General features: G+C 35.4%; 1 protein-coding gene across 1 annotated transcript in view; it reads left to right on the forward strand.

Moving 5' to 3' along the window:
• Positions 1 to 1,424: 1,424 nt before the first annotated feature.
• The window catches only part of CCDC91 (coiled-coil domain containing 91), a 122,833-nt gene continuing 109,414 nt past the window's right edge, over positions 1,425 to 14,843 (forward strand). The window contains exons 1-3 of the mRNA XM_009695564.1: positions 1,425 to 1,454; positions 1,561 to 1,639; positions 11,423 to 11,580. Of these exons, the coding sequence (XP_009693866.1) occupies positions 1,425 to 1,454; positions 1,561 to 1,639; positions 11,423 to 11,580 (267 nt within the window). The remainder of the gene's footprint in view (positions 1,455 to 1,560; positions 1,640 to 11,422; positions 11,581 to 14,843) is intronic.

Consider the following 14,843-nt stretch of genomic DNA (forward strand, 5'->3'; position numbering starts at 1 on the left):
AAGACCCTAAAGGTTTTTTGGGTCATCCTTCATTCACGTGTCAGCATGATATACATTTTTTTAAAAAATACATGTATTACCCTCCTTTGAACAACCATGTATATCTTGAATTACTTTCATTAGCCTGGTAACTTACCCTGCATTTTTGTAAAAGGAACTGCAGTTTAACTATAAATATATCAAAATGCCACAGAATTCAGGGCTACAACTCAAAAATGCTGATCAGTTTGTAAAATCTAAATCAGCCCCTCCGTGAAGCCTAGGGAAGGACCTCTGTGGTAGCAGAAAAATTTCCAGAAATTCACCGCAGTCTTTTTCTAAGTTGCAGTTTGTGCTGATGTTGCCAGACAGTAAGAAGAGATGGGAAAGGCAGGAAATCTTTTTGGATTTAATCACAGTGCTGATTTGGAAAAGCAACTTAACAATGGAAAATGTTTTTATATTTTAAGTCATAAACACAAACCTACGAAGTACATGGTAGATTGTGATTGCATTAAATTGGATCATCTTCATTACTAATGAAGCAAATTCTTCATTTTGGAATCTGATGATCAGAAATTCTTCTTCCTGGATGCTTTGGGTTTTTTAAATGTATTTATCCAGACTATGTTATTTACTGTTTTCAGTACCATTTGTTGAGGTACTGGGGACTTGACTGCTGCACTTGAGAGCAGTAGACATAGCTTTTAAAGTACCATCTTTCTGTTTTCCTGTTTTGGAAAGCTTTTTCTACGTTCTTGCTTTCAAAAAATGTTTGACAATATTGATGGGCAGTGCTTAGCTTTTCCATTGAAAATATTCAAATTCCATCATAAAATACTCAACTTTTTCATTTATCTTGATCAATAAAAATGTGCTTCTTAAGAGAGATCTTGCTGTTCTAGCCCTTGCATCCTGTACGTGAAAAAGTTCTTATTTAGGTCCTTTGATCTTTTGTATATCTTATAAATTAAGAAGACTTCAGGTAACCTGTGGAGATGAGTACTTGGATGAAAGACTGAATACTTATTTCTAAATGGGAAGGTGATGAGGTTATGAAGAGCACATAGATAAGCTAGTGAAGTAGAGACCTAGTGAAGGTCTCTACTCATCTGTCATATAACTGAAGTACAAATACATGAGTCATTTTGTTATTTGACTCCTAGTTGATCATAAAATCAGAACATTTCTTTTATGGGACTGGCCAATGAAATATACCCGTTTTCCTGCAGTGTAGAGCATTGTATTATTTCAGACTGCTGGGCTTTTAGAGTTTGACCACAGTGACTTCTTCTACCCAAGTCCTTCCTTGAAAACTAACACCATACCTTTGGTTTTACAAAGTTTTTGTTGCTATTGTATGAGTAAAGGGAATATAACAATTTAGTGGATTTGTTTTTGTTTTTAAATCAAGATTTCTGCTATATTCGAGTACCAGTTGAGAGATGGATGACGATGACTTTGGAGGATTTGAGGTATGTTATTTGGATGACTTAATTTCAAAATTAACTATGTGCAACTATTTTTATAGGAATTTATAGCATTTTTTAAAATATGTAACAATTTTTTTCATCTTTCTAGGCAGCAGAAAGTTATGAGTTTGGAAATGGTGAAAAGCAGACTACATCCCCTGCTATTGCTTGGGCAGCATTTCCTACAGGTATTGATAAAATCACTATAACAATTCTTAATAATATATTGCTGTCCTTTTGTATTCACTAAAAATATTAGTACCGAGAAGGGTGTATATATGTATATACGCAATGAAAGAATAGACCGCAGTGAAAACCTAGCGTAAGAATGTTCCTGAGTAATTATTTTGGGAAGCTGAACTTCTCAAAGTTTAACTTTCTTGAGGAATGGAAGAGAAGTACAGTTTATCCAGTTCAAGGGCTGATTGGTGTCTCATGGGAAGAAGAAACGGAGCTTTTTCACTCAAAGGATATTCTTACTTTTGAGTATGGAAGGTCTGTTGCAAATGATGGGAAAACATATAAAAAGTAAACTTAATAGGACTTGAACATGTTGCTTCCTCCTTTAGATTTCTTTGACTGTGTTAAAGTCTTTTAGTTGCTTTGGGGGAGGAGGGAAGGGGGGAAAGATCTTTTTTACTTAAGCAGTTTTTAAAGGTAGAAAATATATTACACATCCTTTATCTCAAGCAGACGCTGAAACATTATGGAGCTACTCTTATACAAATGCTTCGTGCCCTTCTGGATTTTAAGAAATTAATAAAAGCTCATTGATAGTGGATAAATCTGCGATATCAATAGAACTAAAAGATTAAGGAGGTGTTATTGATTGGCGATTGATTTTGTTGTGGGAATTTTGTCTAGATTTCACTGCTTTCACAAAAAGAAACATAACTTTAGCAGTGTAAGGGGAAAAAAAAAAAAAGCCCACAACTTATTCTTTGGTCAGGAATTAAAGATTTCTGCCTGTTATTATATTACTATGCTGAAAAATGATGCAAACTAATTATAGTTTTAAAAATAAGACAGATGTTTGTCTTAATATGAACTCTCCATAAATCATGTTCTTCAAATGTTTTTATTTATTTATTTCTGATGCTACTGGCTTTCATCCATTACAGAATAATTAGTTTTATTTGTCATTGAAATAAAGGAAAACAAATAATAAGGAAACTCAATTTTTCTTGTCATTTTGACTGTTATTCAAAAATACTGCTGAAATTTATTAGCATGTTTGAATGTATTTAATTAAATTAAATCCAATATAGCTGTGTGGTGTCTATCTCATGAAGTCTAATTTAAATCTAATAAGGTGTGTAGAATTTAAATGATTTGTAAGTAACATGGAAGTTTTTTGTATGATTTATAAGTGACGCTGAAGTTTTAGGGTAGGTTATACCAAGGTATTTTAACTGTTTCAAAATTAAAAGAAAAACTCTTGCATTCAGAATATTTTATTACTCTAAAAGCTTTATGTGACTTTTTCATGCAAATGTTGCTGTGAATAAATTAACTTACTGCAAGAGGCAAGATTTAAGTAGGATCGATCAAAATGCTTGTTAGGCATTGACTTAAAAGTTGATTTTTTTAGTAACTGAATTTGTCTGCCCAATGTTACTTATATATGTTTTTCTTGTCTTACTCTAGAAATTTCTCAGTCAGTAAGGTTTGTTGAAAAATATCAGAAATTCGAATGTATTGTGGTGCTATTGAGATGATTTTGATAAATTTGGAGTGTGATACCATTATATACGCGCAAGATTCGGTGAACTTTATGGAGGAGGAGTACATTACTCATCGATTTCCTGCATATCTGATGTTTGTAAGACATAAAAAGTTATAAAACAAAGCACTGAAACCTTTTGCAGTATTTCTTGGCAGACAGGAAGAAATCAGAAATTATTTCTAAGGCCCCAGTGTTGTTTATAGTAATCAGTTTTGCCCTTGAAATTTGTCTTGGGTTTCTTACTGTCTTTTTAAACATTGATTTCACTTTTTCAGTAGACTGACAGTATGATAAAATGTTTATTGGTATGTGCAAATAGTCTTTTCCATGTAGTACTTAATTCAGAAAAATGTTTATTCATTGTGTTTGCTGGTTCAGAATGGGAGAAAAAGAAGAATTTGTACAGCAGAAGTATTGTACCATTCTTTCCCCTTCCACCAGGACAATTACCAGAGAGCATACACCTCTTTCTGTTAGGCTTCTCTAGCAGTGTCACCTAATAGGAAAACTGTTTTTATTCTAAATGGTAAAAGTGAGAACAGATTTGTATATTTTTTAGCTCTCATAGTTGCAAGTTTGAATTAGAACCCGTCATACTGGGTGCTGTATAAACATGGAATATAGGGCTGGTCTGAAGACCTTAGCTCTGTGAGAAAGTATGCATTATGAGCATGAAGGAATGAACACGTAGTGAAAGAAAAATAATGTGCATTTGTACAGTTCTGTTACTTAACTGTCTTTGCTACTACTGGTAGCAGAGTCCAAAGGAACCGCCTGTTGTATTGGGCCTATTCTTTCTGATTGTTTAACTGAGGTAGAAACAAGTACTTAGTGTCATTATATATGTGATGGATTTCTGTTTTTCTTTCCACCCTTAGCGTGAGGAAGTACAAAAAGAATCACTACTGTATTAAATATTAATATTTGTATTAAATACTTAAACTGAGCTATTTTTTAATGCAGTGGCCAAATCTAACTGCGAATGTGGTGTTATTGACTTCAGACATGTTAGTGGGGGTAACTTGATACACTTTTTTTATTTAAGAAAGTAACTCTCAAGTATTTTAGACTCTAGAATGGTCTTTGCAACTGATAAGCAAGATACTTCAATGAAAAATAATTTGTAAGTCAGTTTTGCTTTGTTTCTTCTTTAGATGCTTAGTGGTAGAAACATATTGTTATGCAACATAATAAAAGTAAGGTTTTAAGCGCGATGTCAGTTTGCAATTCAGTAAATATGTACTGGAATATTGAAGTGCCTACTTCTTTTGTTTATTTTATTTACCCGAGGAAGACTTCTGTAGGCATCAGGTTGTGTATCTTTATGCCTGTAAGGAGGATCTTGATTCAGCACTGTGCTGCATGTCAACAGATTCTGGTGTTATCTCTGCTTTTCGAAGGTTATGAATAATACATCTGTTGCTTATAGTGAATAGTAGGAGCAGGATCCAGATCTCTGCATGCTGTGTCAGTGTTTCATTTTGGCAGTTGCTGTTCTCTGGACATTAGAAGGAGCTCATGTCATGGAACAGATGGAAAAACTAAGCAGATATTCACCAAAGGTGGACTGTTTTGGCTGAGATGGAACCTCATGAATCTATCTGCTGTAGATTGTTCTAAGTAAAACAAAAGTTGTTTTAAAAAAGAAAAAAAAGACAAAATAAAACAGGAGGAGAGATACTTTTCCAGTGAACTTAAGACGGAATTCCCCCCAGGAATGTGTTAGAAGTGCCGTCTGACGAGACATTTCTGATTCAAGCTATGCAGATGCAGAATGATTTTGTTTACGAGTGTTGGGTGAAACCAGATTCATGGTAGTGTTAACTGTGGGTGAGGTGGAGAATTTTTTTTTTTTAGCTTCATTTCATGAGGAAATGAGGCTTATGCTATTGCTTTCAATCTCTGTTCTCCCATTATAGATTTTGCATATCTTGCTTAGTTTTAGTGAAGTCGTTTTATAGTCTCAGTTAAGTACACTTCTCCTTTTTTTTAATCGCACACTGAGTAGTGATAGAGCTTGACCTGGTGCTTCACCAGAGAAAAGGAAGGTTGAATCCAGTCATGGTAGATTCTATAGAGGCTGTCTGGTGTTGAAACGTATTTGGAGATTTAGAAGAGCTATAGCATATAGCTATCATCTAGGACCATGGGAGATGATGGAACTAAAAGAACTAGGGGACAAGAACACAACTCTATGGAAGCCAGCACTAAAGTATAAACATCTTAATTTCACTGTTTTACATGACCTAGGTGACTCCCATTTATTTCATGGAAATATAATCAGTTCAGTCCATGAACTGGAGAGCCATTTTGATGCCCAAAAGCTGAATTCGGCTTCTAGGTTGAGCTTGGGTAGCTTCTTTGTGCCCATCAGTTGTATTGACTAAGTCTGCTGAGTGTAATGCTCATGTAGCCATGTAAGTTTACATGTCTTAGTGTGGAGCCATATCGCATTCCCAAGTTTCATTGGCTTGGCTGCCTATAGGGTAACACTTTTCTTTAATTATCTTCTATTCTTTGGCCACATACATTAGAAAAACGGTTAGTTTTCTCAGTACAGCCTCCAGTCTGTATTGATCCAAGGTTATTTTACTTATGAATTTCTGACTGACACGTTATTTCTGTATTTCCTGGAGGACAAGTGTGTCAGAGGAGCTCTATTTATTTGTTTATTTATTAAGTTCTTTTGGGAATCTTTTCTATGTTTTGTGTCATGTCAGTATGCTTACCTTCTGTAAGAAGATCTGGAGGTAGCATATATAACTTTGAAGCTCCTGATTTACGCATTGGATTAATTTGGCCAAGTTTGGTCTGATAGTGAGAATTCTCAATGCCTGCTTGAATAACAGAACATCCTCCAAATTACTGGAGAAGATTTTTCTCCTTATTCTAATACTCTTTCATTAACAATGCAGGTGGACTGTATGTATGCAAAGCCTACTTTTCATGTTTCAACTAAGAATTTGATATTTCTGATGGTCTTGTTTGCAGCATTGAAAGAACAGATGTTTTGAAGCCTATACAATATGAGATGGGGTGATCTGTACTAGTTTGCAGATGTGTAAAGAGAGATCTGCATGGCTTGAAAGGTGCTGTTTTCAGCTGTTGTGTTGAAATGGTTGTTTTCAGTTGTTTCTTTTCATAATAAATGTTGCTTTTCTGCAGAACACTAACATCTTGATTTGGGAGCAGTGGTGGAGGGGTGGGAAATAGTAGTAGGGAACTAATAACATATCCCTAAGGAGATCAGAGGGAACTGGTTTCATTCCTTGACATGATTGCACACGGTTCAGAGGTCTTTGTTGATATGGTATGCAGCCTCATTTAACTCTGGAATGATCTTGTTTTTCGTTTGCTAACATTTCCATTACCTAGGGTGCGCTGCTTTGAAAATGAGTCATGTAACTTTTCAGATTTGACTAACTAGAATTTACATACGGTTAAAAGATTGCCTTGTTGCATGTTTCTTAGATTACATACCACCTCCTCTCTCTCTTCCTTACAGTTGCCAAACTGCTTTAAAAGGCAGTCATATTGACTGAATAATTTTGTCAGTTTTCTGGAAGCCAGTTTCTTCCAAAAAACAAAAGGAAACTGATGGGAATGAGTTCTCAGTTTTCTTATATTGTGTAGTCATTGAATACTGAAAGATTTGTTTCTGAGGTTCAACTAAATGGTTGCAAAGTTGTAAACTTTTGGTAGCTGTATGTAAGTTTTACTTAAATAAGAAGTTAGGAAATAAAATTAGTATTTCCATATGGCCTTAGATTTAAGATGTTGGAATAGTATATGTAATTACTTATTTTCTAGAATAGTTTGGCTTTGGAAGAATAAAATGTGGGGAAGAGCTGTGAACTGTAAGAAATCATCTTGAAAGTACATTAGAGTGGGTTTTCTTCCTCTCTGTATGTTGGTGTACCGCGTAAACTGGTCTGTCTAGAGCAGCAGCCAAGTGTTTTCTGTTGATAGGAGGACATTGACGCTCATTGAAGTCAACAGAGAAATTGCTCTCAGCTTCAGCGTTATGTAGACATTTACCTGTTGATCCTAATTTTAATTCTCCAATAGATGTGGAAATGCACCTCGTTCTGGTGAATCAGTGATCTGCAAATACAATGATTAAAAGCGTTGCTTTGGGAAAGGGAAATATTGGGAAATTTGCTAAGGGAAGAAAAAAAAGGGAAAATTGGTGAGGAAACTACTAAAACTCCTACAGCTTTGCAGAATGGTATGCGTGCCATCTGAGACGCATACAACCTTTATTATAGGCATATTGAGTGACAATTGGTATCTATTAATGTATCCCTCCGCTCATTCTTTAAGCAATTTAACCCTTTGTAATAGGTATCCATTTACATTGAGCTAAAAGCAGTCTAAGTACAGGAAATACTTTGTCTATTTTGAATTAAACTTATTAGTTGTTGCTTTCTGTTTTGTGGGAAGATTATTTTTTCTTTTTTTGGAACAGATTGTTCTGTCATAAATTAAGTTGCTTTTCACTGACAGCGATAGCTTGATTTTATCGACTGTTTGTTACTTACGTATTTTAGAATGCATTTGACATTTTCTGTTGTGTGCTAGTTTAACGTGTATTGGCAAAAGCAAACTGGCTGGTGTTTGTAAATACAGTAATTTTCAGTTTATTTTTCCCTAGGCTGCTTATTCAGCATTATGCAGGCTGTAGATCCCTGTGTTCTAGCTCTGCTGTTACAGTTGATGGAAATTCCTGCCTTGTAGAATACAGTTTCCCGTCTCTTACAGTTGTGCTTGAGCAACCATATGTGGGGCTGGGATTTAAGGAGATCACTGAAATTTGGATACACAAAACCAGTCTTAAAACTTTCTATCTGAATGTTACTTTTAACTGAAAATGTTCAGTGATGCATTTTACAGTATAAAGGGTCATTGAATTGTATCATCAAAGGCATGGGTAGTTGAGGATAGAAATTTATAGTTTTTGTTTCTTGGGGTTTTTATTTTTAACAGCTGAAACCTACACGTAGGGGAGCTGTGCTGCAAGTAGTTTGCAACATTCTACAAAAGTATGTCAAAGAATTATTATATGGTCTTCTGCTCAGAGCCCTGCTGACTTATCTTGTAATTGATGGATATAAATAACATCCAATTAGTAAAAGTTACTCATGTTTATTTTTTCAGCGGTATATTTCATATCTAATGTCTTCATTCTGAAGCTCAGTATGAAGTATACGACTCATGTGGAATGTTGATTTAACAGTTCATGTTCATTCATTTGGTTTTGTTTTCAGAATTTCTGATCCCCCAGTGATTTTAATAATTGTTTGAGCTTCATCACTAGGATAAAGAGAGAGAATGTTTCTTGTGTGAGCAGGATCGCAGACTGTACTGATCTCTGCTTCTATTAACAAACTGCATGGTTTTGTCATACAAACCTGTAATAGAATATTCTTAATATTGGGAAGTTCAGGGATTCACAAATTATGAAAAGTGCATCTTATTTCAGCCTTCTTGGACTTAGGACTTTTGAGATACCTGTAATTGAGTGTGTACTGCCTTTTTTTTTTTTTTAATAGTTCTGCAGCTTTGATCAATGAACAATAACAGTTTTATTTGGAAATTCATCAGGACTGTCAGACTCCTGCCATGCCTACTGAAGAAGTTAGAGGAGATATATTGCATCAGGGCAGGATACTGTGAAAGAATATTTTGTCATTATTATCAGAATGACTGTGTGCCATAGCAGATGGTGCAGCAGTTGGAGAGGATCTGTAAAGTGATGCTGAAAAGCTAATATCCATACTAGATGTGCTTCAGGAGTTTTATTTCACACTAGCCTTAGCCTGGCCCCGTGAACTTAAATGTCCATTAGCTGGTGGAGTCCAGTCAGGTAGTTTTATCAGAGGCAAGTTTTTGTTTCAGGGATTCTGAAACTCTTCCGTTATCATAACTAAGGCATGAATGATTGAGAGGTTGTCTTCATAAGTGAATTTTGAGCTGAACTAAAATGCTAATGCAATTTCACCAGTATATACACAAGAGAAATGAATTCAGAGAGCTTGAATTACAGACATAGCACATGTAATTCTAGGAATGTCTAATTTATGAATCTTTAACATTGCTGAAAGCGAAAAGAAGGTTTTGTGAAAAAGATGTTGAATGATACTTTGGAGAGTTGCCACCTTTTCTTGTCTTCTGCGAGGTCATGTACTTAGTTGAATAATTTTAAACCACAGCATTCAGAGGTGGTCACCAGTTGTTGCTCCTCATTTCCTAGGCTTTATTTTGACAACTTAAGAGGTGGGTTTTTTGTTTCTTTTTTTTCTTCCCCCTCAAAATGCTAAGCATTCATTACTATAACTGGAATTACTGAAAGCTCTATTTGATTGTAGAAGGTTCCATATAAAACTGTGTTATCTGAAAAATGAAGTCTTATGTCTAATATTGGATACCCCAAAAGCTTTAATCTCTGTGAGTTTCCATTCCTTATCTGTATCCAGACTCAGTTTCTGGTTTGACTTTTGTGAGAAATTATTTATAAGTGAACTATGCCTATACTATGGTGATCATCACCAAAGGATGGATGCTGACACCACAAAGGTCAGTGTCATGCTGCTTTTCCTTGTGAGCTGACAGTTTTAGTATGAGAAAGGGCTTGTCTGTCCAGTGAGAATTGCCTGGTACATTATTTTAGCTGGTTTTCCATCTATTGGAAACTGATTTCAAACTGAAGTTCAGGCTATTAAGTGATAGCATAAAACAGAGAATTTACTGGTTTTTTAGAAGCAAAAATGTCATCGTCTCTGTCAATCTCACCGTCATTTGAACTAACAGAGTAGGTAATGGTTATAGGAAGCTGCCTTTGTAAGCGGACATTTGGAAGGGAAGGGAGGTTTCATAGGTACCTTATGGTACATAAAAGAAGCCTAAAAAGTCCCATTTCCAATTCTGGAGTAGAGTTTACTGTTAAAGATGCAGTTGTGTCCCAGTCCTTTGTTTTGTCCTGGTTACCTACATTGGTTCCTGTTCTGTTTGCTGAAGTCCTGTCCTCTAGACTTTTCATCCAAGTTTCCATTTTCTACTCAGCTGGGTTGTGGGTTCTTTGGGTTAGTTTTTTTTTTGTTGTTTTGTTTTGTTGTTGATTTTGCTGCAATTAGCATCCTGATATTTTTCTGTCTCGCAGTCTTTCTTCACTTTATTAGATGAGGTTTGCACGCTCCCCTATGTTAACCTGAATCCCAGAACTGGGTGTTAAAGAAGATGGGACACAGAGCGCCTGGATTCAAGGATTAGTGTGTCCTTTTGAATGCCTTTAGGCCAACGTATATGCTTGTTTGCGCTGTGTATGCGTACTTGTGCCGTATTAAACAGTGATATTGAAAGGCTGAGCCTTGCTCTGGGCCAGTGGCATCCTTTACATTTTACTAGATTTGTAATGAGTGAGCTGCTTTTCTGTCAAGCAGTTGGATATATTTTTTATCTACTGCAAAGGCATACCTGTAGCTGACTGTATCAAAGTTTACAGGACTTTGCTGTTACATTAAAAAATGTATGCAAAGCTTTCTCTTCTCCTTTCTTTTTATTTAGTTTATGCCTGACTCTTTCATAAAAGTGCTGAAGTTTCTGTTGTGCCAGGTTGATAATGGTGATCCACTGTTCAGAATTTTTATGGCATAACTGGAAATTGCTATGGAAGAGCTCTCACTCCAGTATTAATTACACTTAAGTTTTATTAGCTAGAGTATTGTTTCCTTTGTTATCTTTTGACCTCTTATAAAATGTAAAACTACTTTTATCATGTGTCTTGGTAAGCTGTTTGTATATGTTTTCTAAGACAGTTGAGTATTTTTTACCTTTAAAATTTATAAAACTTAAGAAATTGTAAGTACGTTTTTAGAGGTGACTTAAACTGATTAAAGATCATGCTGAAGCTGAAAGGTTCTGTGAATGGAAAGAAACAGAAGCTAAAACTGCTGCCTTTGATGGCAGTTGTCTTGTGAAACCACAGCGTAAGTTACATATCTAAATTTAGTCTGACTGTGTAATTTTGAATGTCCTTAAGTTGATAGTACTCAAAAATACAGGAACTCCGTATGGAGTTGTTCTTCAATGCAATTAGATTGTAAGAGGTACATGACCTCACATTAGTATGACTGTACTTTTTGCTAGTGTGATGGGTTTTGCTAGGTATGGATTTCAGAAATGGAATTAATTTTTGCCTGCTTCTTGATATTGTGTGCGTATTTTCTGTTTTCATTTCTTGCATTAGTGTCTGAAGTCCATATATCTCCTGGTGTTCTTCTGGAGCACTCTGTGCCTTCTTCCTGCTTTGTTCCTTCCGACTTACTCAGTTTATCGAGTGATAATGTGGCAACAGCTATTCCAACAGCCAACAATGTTATAAACTCAGCTGTTCTTGAAGAACAGGTAAACCCACAATTTTTGTATTTTGGTATGGGAACTTGATGTATTAAATATCTTAGTGTTGTACTTTTTCTATGCAAATTTAGATTGAATTGCCTTTTAAGAGCAAAAGATCCTTGGATTTCTGTGATAAAGACTTTGAAGTAAAATAATTTTAAAATTATGTTTAAATGCTATAACTAGGAGACACCATACTACTTTAGTATAGACTGCAAGAGAGCTAGGTGTTTTAAAGAGTTATTAAACGTTAAAGGCATGCTGATAGTGCTAGGCATGAAAGTAGGAAACAATAGGAGGAAAATTCTCTAAAAAAACCAATTGTTACTGTTAAAGCTGTAAAGATAACGGCTGTACATATATTCAGACTTGTATGTTTTCTCAAGTGGTTTTAGGATTAGAGAATTAATGTTTAATCTTTACTTAATTATAGTGAATTAATTTTAGGTTTATTTTTTATTATATTTTACTTATTTTTTTCCCTATTGCTTTTAATGTTGATTTAATATTTTTTTTTTTTTTTGCGATCTGACACAGTCCTAGTTGGGTGATCTTGATCTCTCCTTGTGGCTGCAATGCTGCAGAGAACTGATCTCAGCTTCTTTTTGGGGGATTGAAAGTGTTTGGTTTTTAACTGCACGAGTAGGTGACCAAGGGAGGGGAAAAGAATTTCTGCCTGGAGATTAGCACAAGCATACTAGACTGCTGTGGACAAGAATTAAATAGGTTTACCCTCCCAAGTGAAGGGTGATCTTGATCTCTCCTTGTGGCTGCAATGCTGCAGAGAACTGATCTCAGCTTCTTTTTGGGGGATTGAAAGTGTTTGGTTTTTAACTGCACGAGTAGGTGACCAAGGGAGGGGAAAAGAATTTCTGCCTGGAGATTAGCACAAGCATACTAGACTGCTGTGGACAAGAATTAAATAGGTTTACCCTCCCAAGTGAATTTTTATTGCTATTGATTGCAGTGATGCCTATTTGAACAAATTTATTGATTGTAAAGTTCCATGTTTCAGGAGGCATAGTAGTATATACTTGAATTAGAAAGTGCTCTTGTCTTTCTCTGAACTGACCAGTATTTTGGGCTAGTTTGCAACCCTCCCATTTTCAACACTTACTTGGTTTCTTATTTTTCAGGTAGTCTCATCAAGTCCTAGGGCTACTTATGGTGAAAGTTGAATTTCAGGATTAGGTTAGATTTCCATAATCTGACCACTTAAAAGCATTGCTCTAGAGCTATTTAAACAACCTGTACAAAATACTTGTTGTGATTAAACTGACTCTTGTTGGTTTTCCTTTGAGCAGCATCTGTATGTTCACACTTCCAGAAAGACTTGTGGCTAGTACAACTCCAGTAGTTCAGTCTTAGTCATGAATTAGTTACTGTTTTGTATTTGTTCCCAACCTAATGTTCTGGGGAAAAAAGTGAAGAGATGTGCCCAGATGCAAATGATACCAAAGAAATTTTCTTAGAAATCCAAAAGTTGTGTGTGTTTTTTTTTTTTTTTTTTTTTTTTTCCTGAGAGGGGTGAGTGTTTGTTTTCTTTTTTGACTGATGCCAGCCAGGATCATTTTTTGTGTTGAAAGCTCTTCATCTGCCTCTCTGACAGTGTTTTGATAAGTAAATTTCTATTACTGGCAGGATGATCAAAATACGCCTTTCTTCAGCCACAGCAGATCCTACCCTTTTTGATTTTGGCTAGCAGTGAAATATGAACAACCTATATCCTTTCTTGTTTGAGCCATGCCAGCAACTTTAGCTTGTGTGTTCTCTGGAAATAGCGCTTTGAATATTCCAGAGTACTAAGGCTTAGGTGTATTTTTAAAAAGAAAAAAGTCATTCGGTTAGGTAATCTTACTAAAAATTAGCAATATACTCTGTTACTTCTGAATAATGTGTGCAAATTCTACTTGTAGGCCATGTTTCAGTTTTTCTCATCTTGTTCTGGTCAGCTACTGACAAACCCATGTTTCCATAAACTCTCTTTTTAATGCAGCAAATAATACAAACTGAAGCATACAACATTAGCAAGTGTTCCTGAAGGGAGAAAGGGTGTTGAGAGGAGGTCCTTTAACATTATTTTGAAATGGAGATCAGACTTTGCACTTTTGGATAAAACTAAAGGAAAATAATGGTCATAAAACTCTAATAAAATATTCTTACACCTGTTAGAGGAGGATGATAGGAGAAGTGTATTCTTCTATAATTGTGACTCCAGAGCCTGTTGAGGTTTCACATTAAAAAAACCTGCACATTTCATGTTCCAACATCACAATTTTTGGCAGTGCCAGACTGTCATCTTGAGTAGTACTCAGGAGTAGAATTAGCACATCTAACTTCTCTTTGCTTCTTACGGAGCACAAACTGCGATTTTCTTTCTGGCTGTTTTGTCTACTGGTTCTTATGTATCATGTACAGTCAAGATCTCAGCTATTTTTGTTCGTTTCTTTCTTTGAATGCTTTGAGAGACACTTATTTATTGAAAAGTCGGTCTGTTATTTGAATGTGACACAGTTTGGAATACAAGATGTTAAGGGAATAGATTAAATCAGATCCGTCAAACCTTTTTTAATAAACACATTGAGATGTTCCTTTCACCACCCCTTCCCAAATCTCAAGTGCTGTTGGCTTTCAAGTTGTTGTTGAAAAAGTGGCAGCTGAAGTTAATCTACCAGCTTTTTCCTTTGAAGTTCCTTTGCTGTGATATAAACAAGTTTTTGCCCCTTTTTTTTTTCTAAGAAGGAAAAAAAAAAAGGTTTGGCTTTTGGTAATTATACCACAAAATGTTTTAAACCTCACCTAATTTATTTTTGTGCTTCTCTGAAAATATGGGCTTATTATCAATGTTTCATCTGGTTTGGGTTGTGTATTCTAGAAGCCTCCGTTTCAGTTTTTTGTACTTCTACAGTTCACTGAAATAGTAGTAACTAAATGTTGTAGACATGTTCCAATTACTCTTATTCTGTTGGTCTAGCCTCAAGATGAGATATTTGTTTTAGCACAAAAAATTTGTATTCCCTTTCCATGGCTACTGTTTGCAGTCTGCATTGGGTGAAAACATGAAGTGACTAATCCAAGGAGAGTTTATTTCCTGGTAAGCCTGATACTTTGAGACAGATGGTTTGGTTTCACTTCTGTCTCTTTTCACCTCTTTTGAGTATTTTGACCTCATTGGAAAATGAGGTATCTGTGCCATCTTTCTTCTTAAGACCTTCTCCTAAAGTATTCTTGAAAAGCAGTCGAGGAGATCGGACGAATTGATTTGAAGA

This window comes from Cariama cristata, unplaced genomic scaffold (genome assembly GCF_000690535.1).
Source record: "Cariama cristata isolate BGI_N322 unplaced genomic scaffold, ASM69053v1 scaffold4532, whole genome shotgun sequence".
In the NCBI taxonomy this organism is placed as follows: domain Eukaryota; kingdom Metazoa; phylum Chordata; class Aves; order Cariamiformes; family Cariamidae; genus Cariama; species Cariama cristata.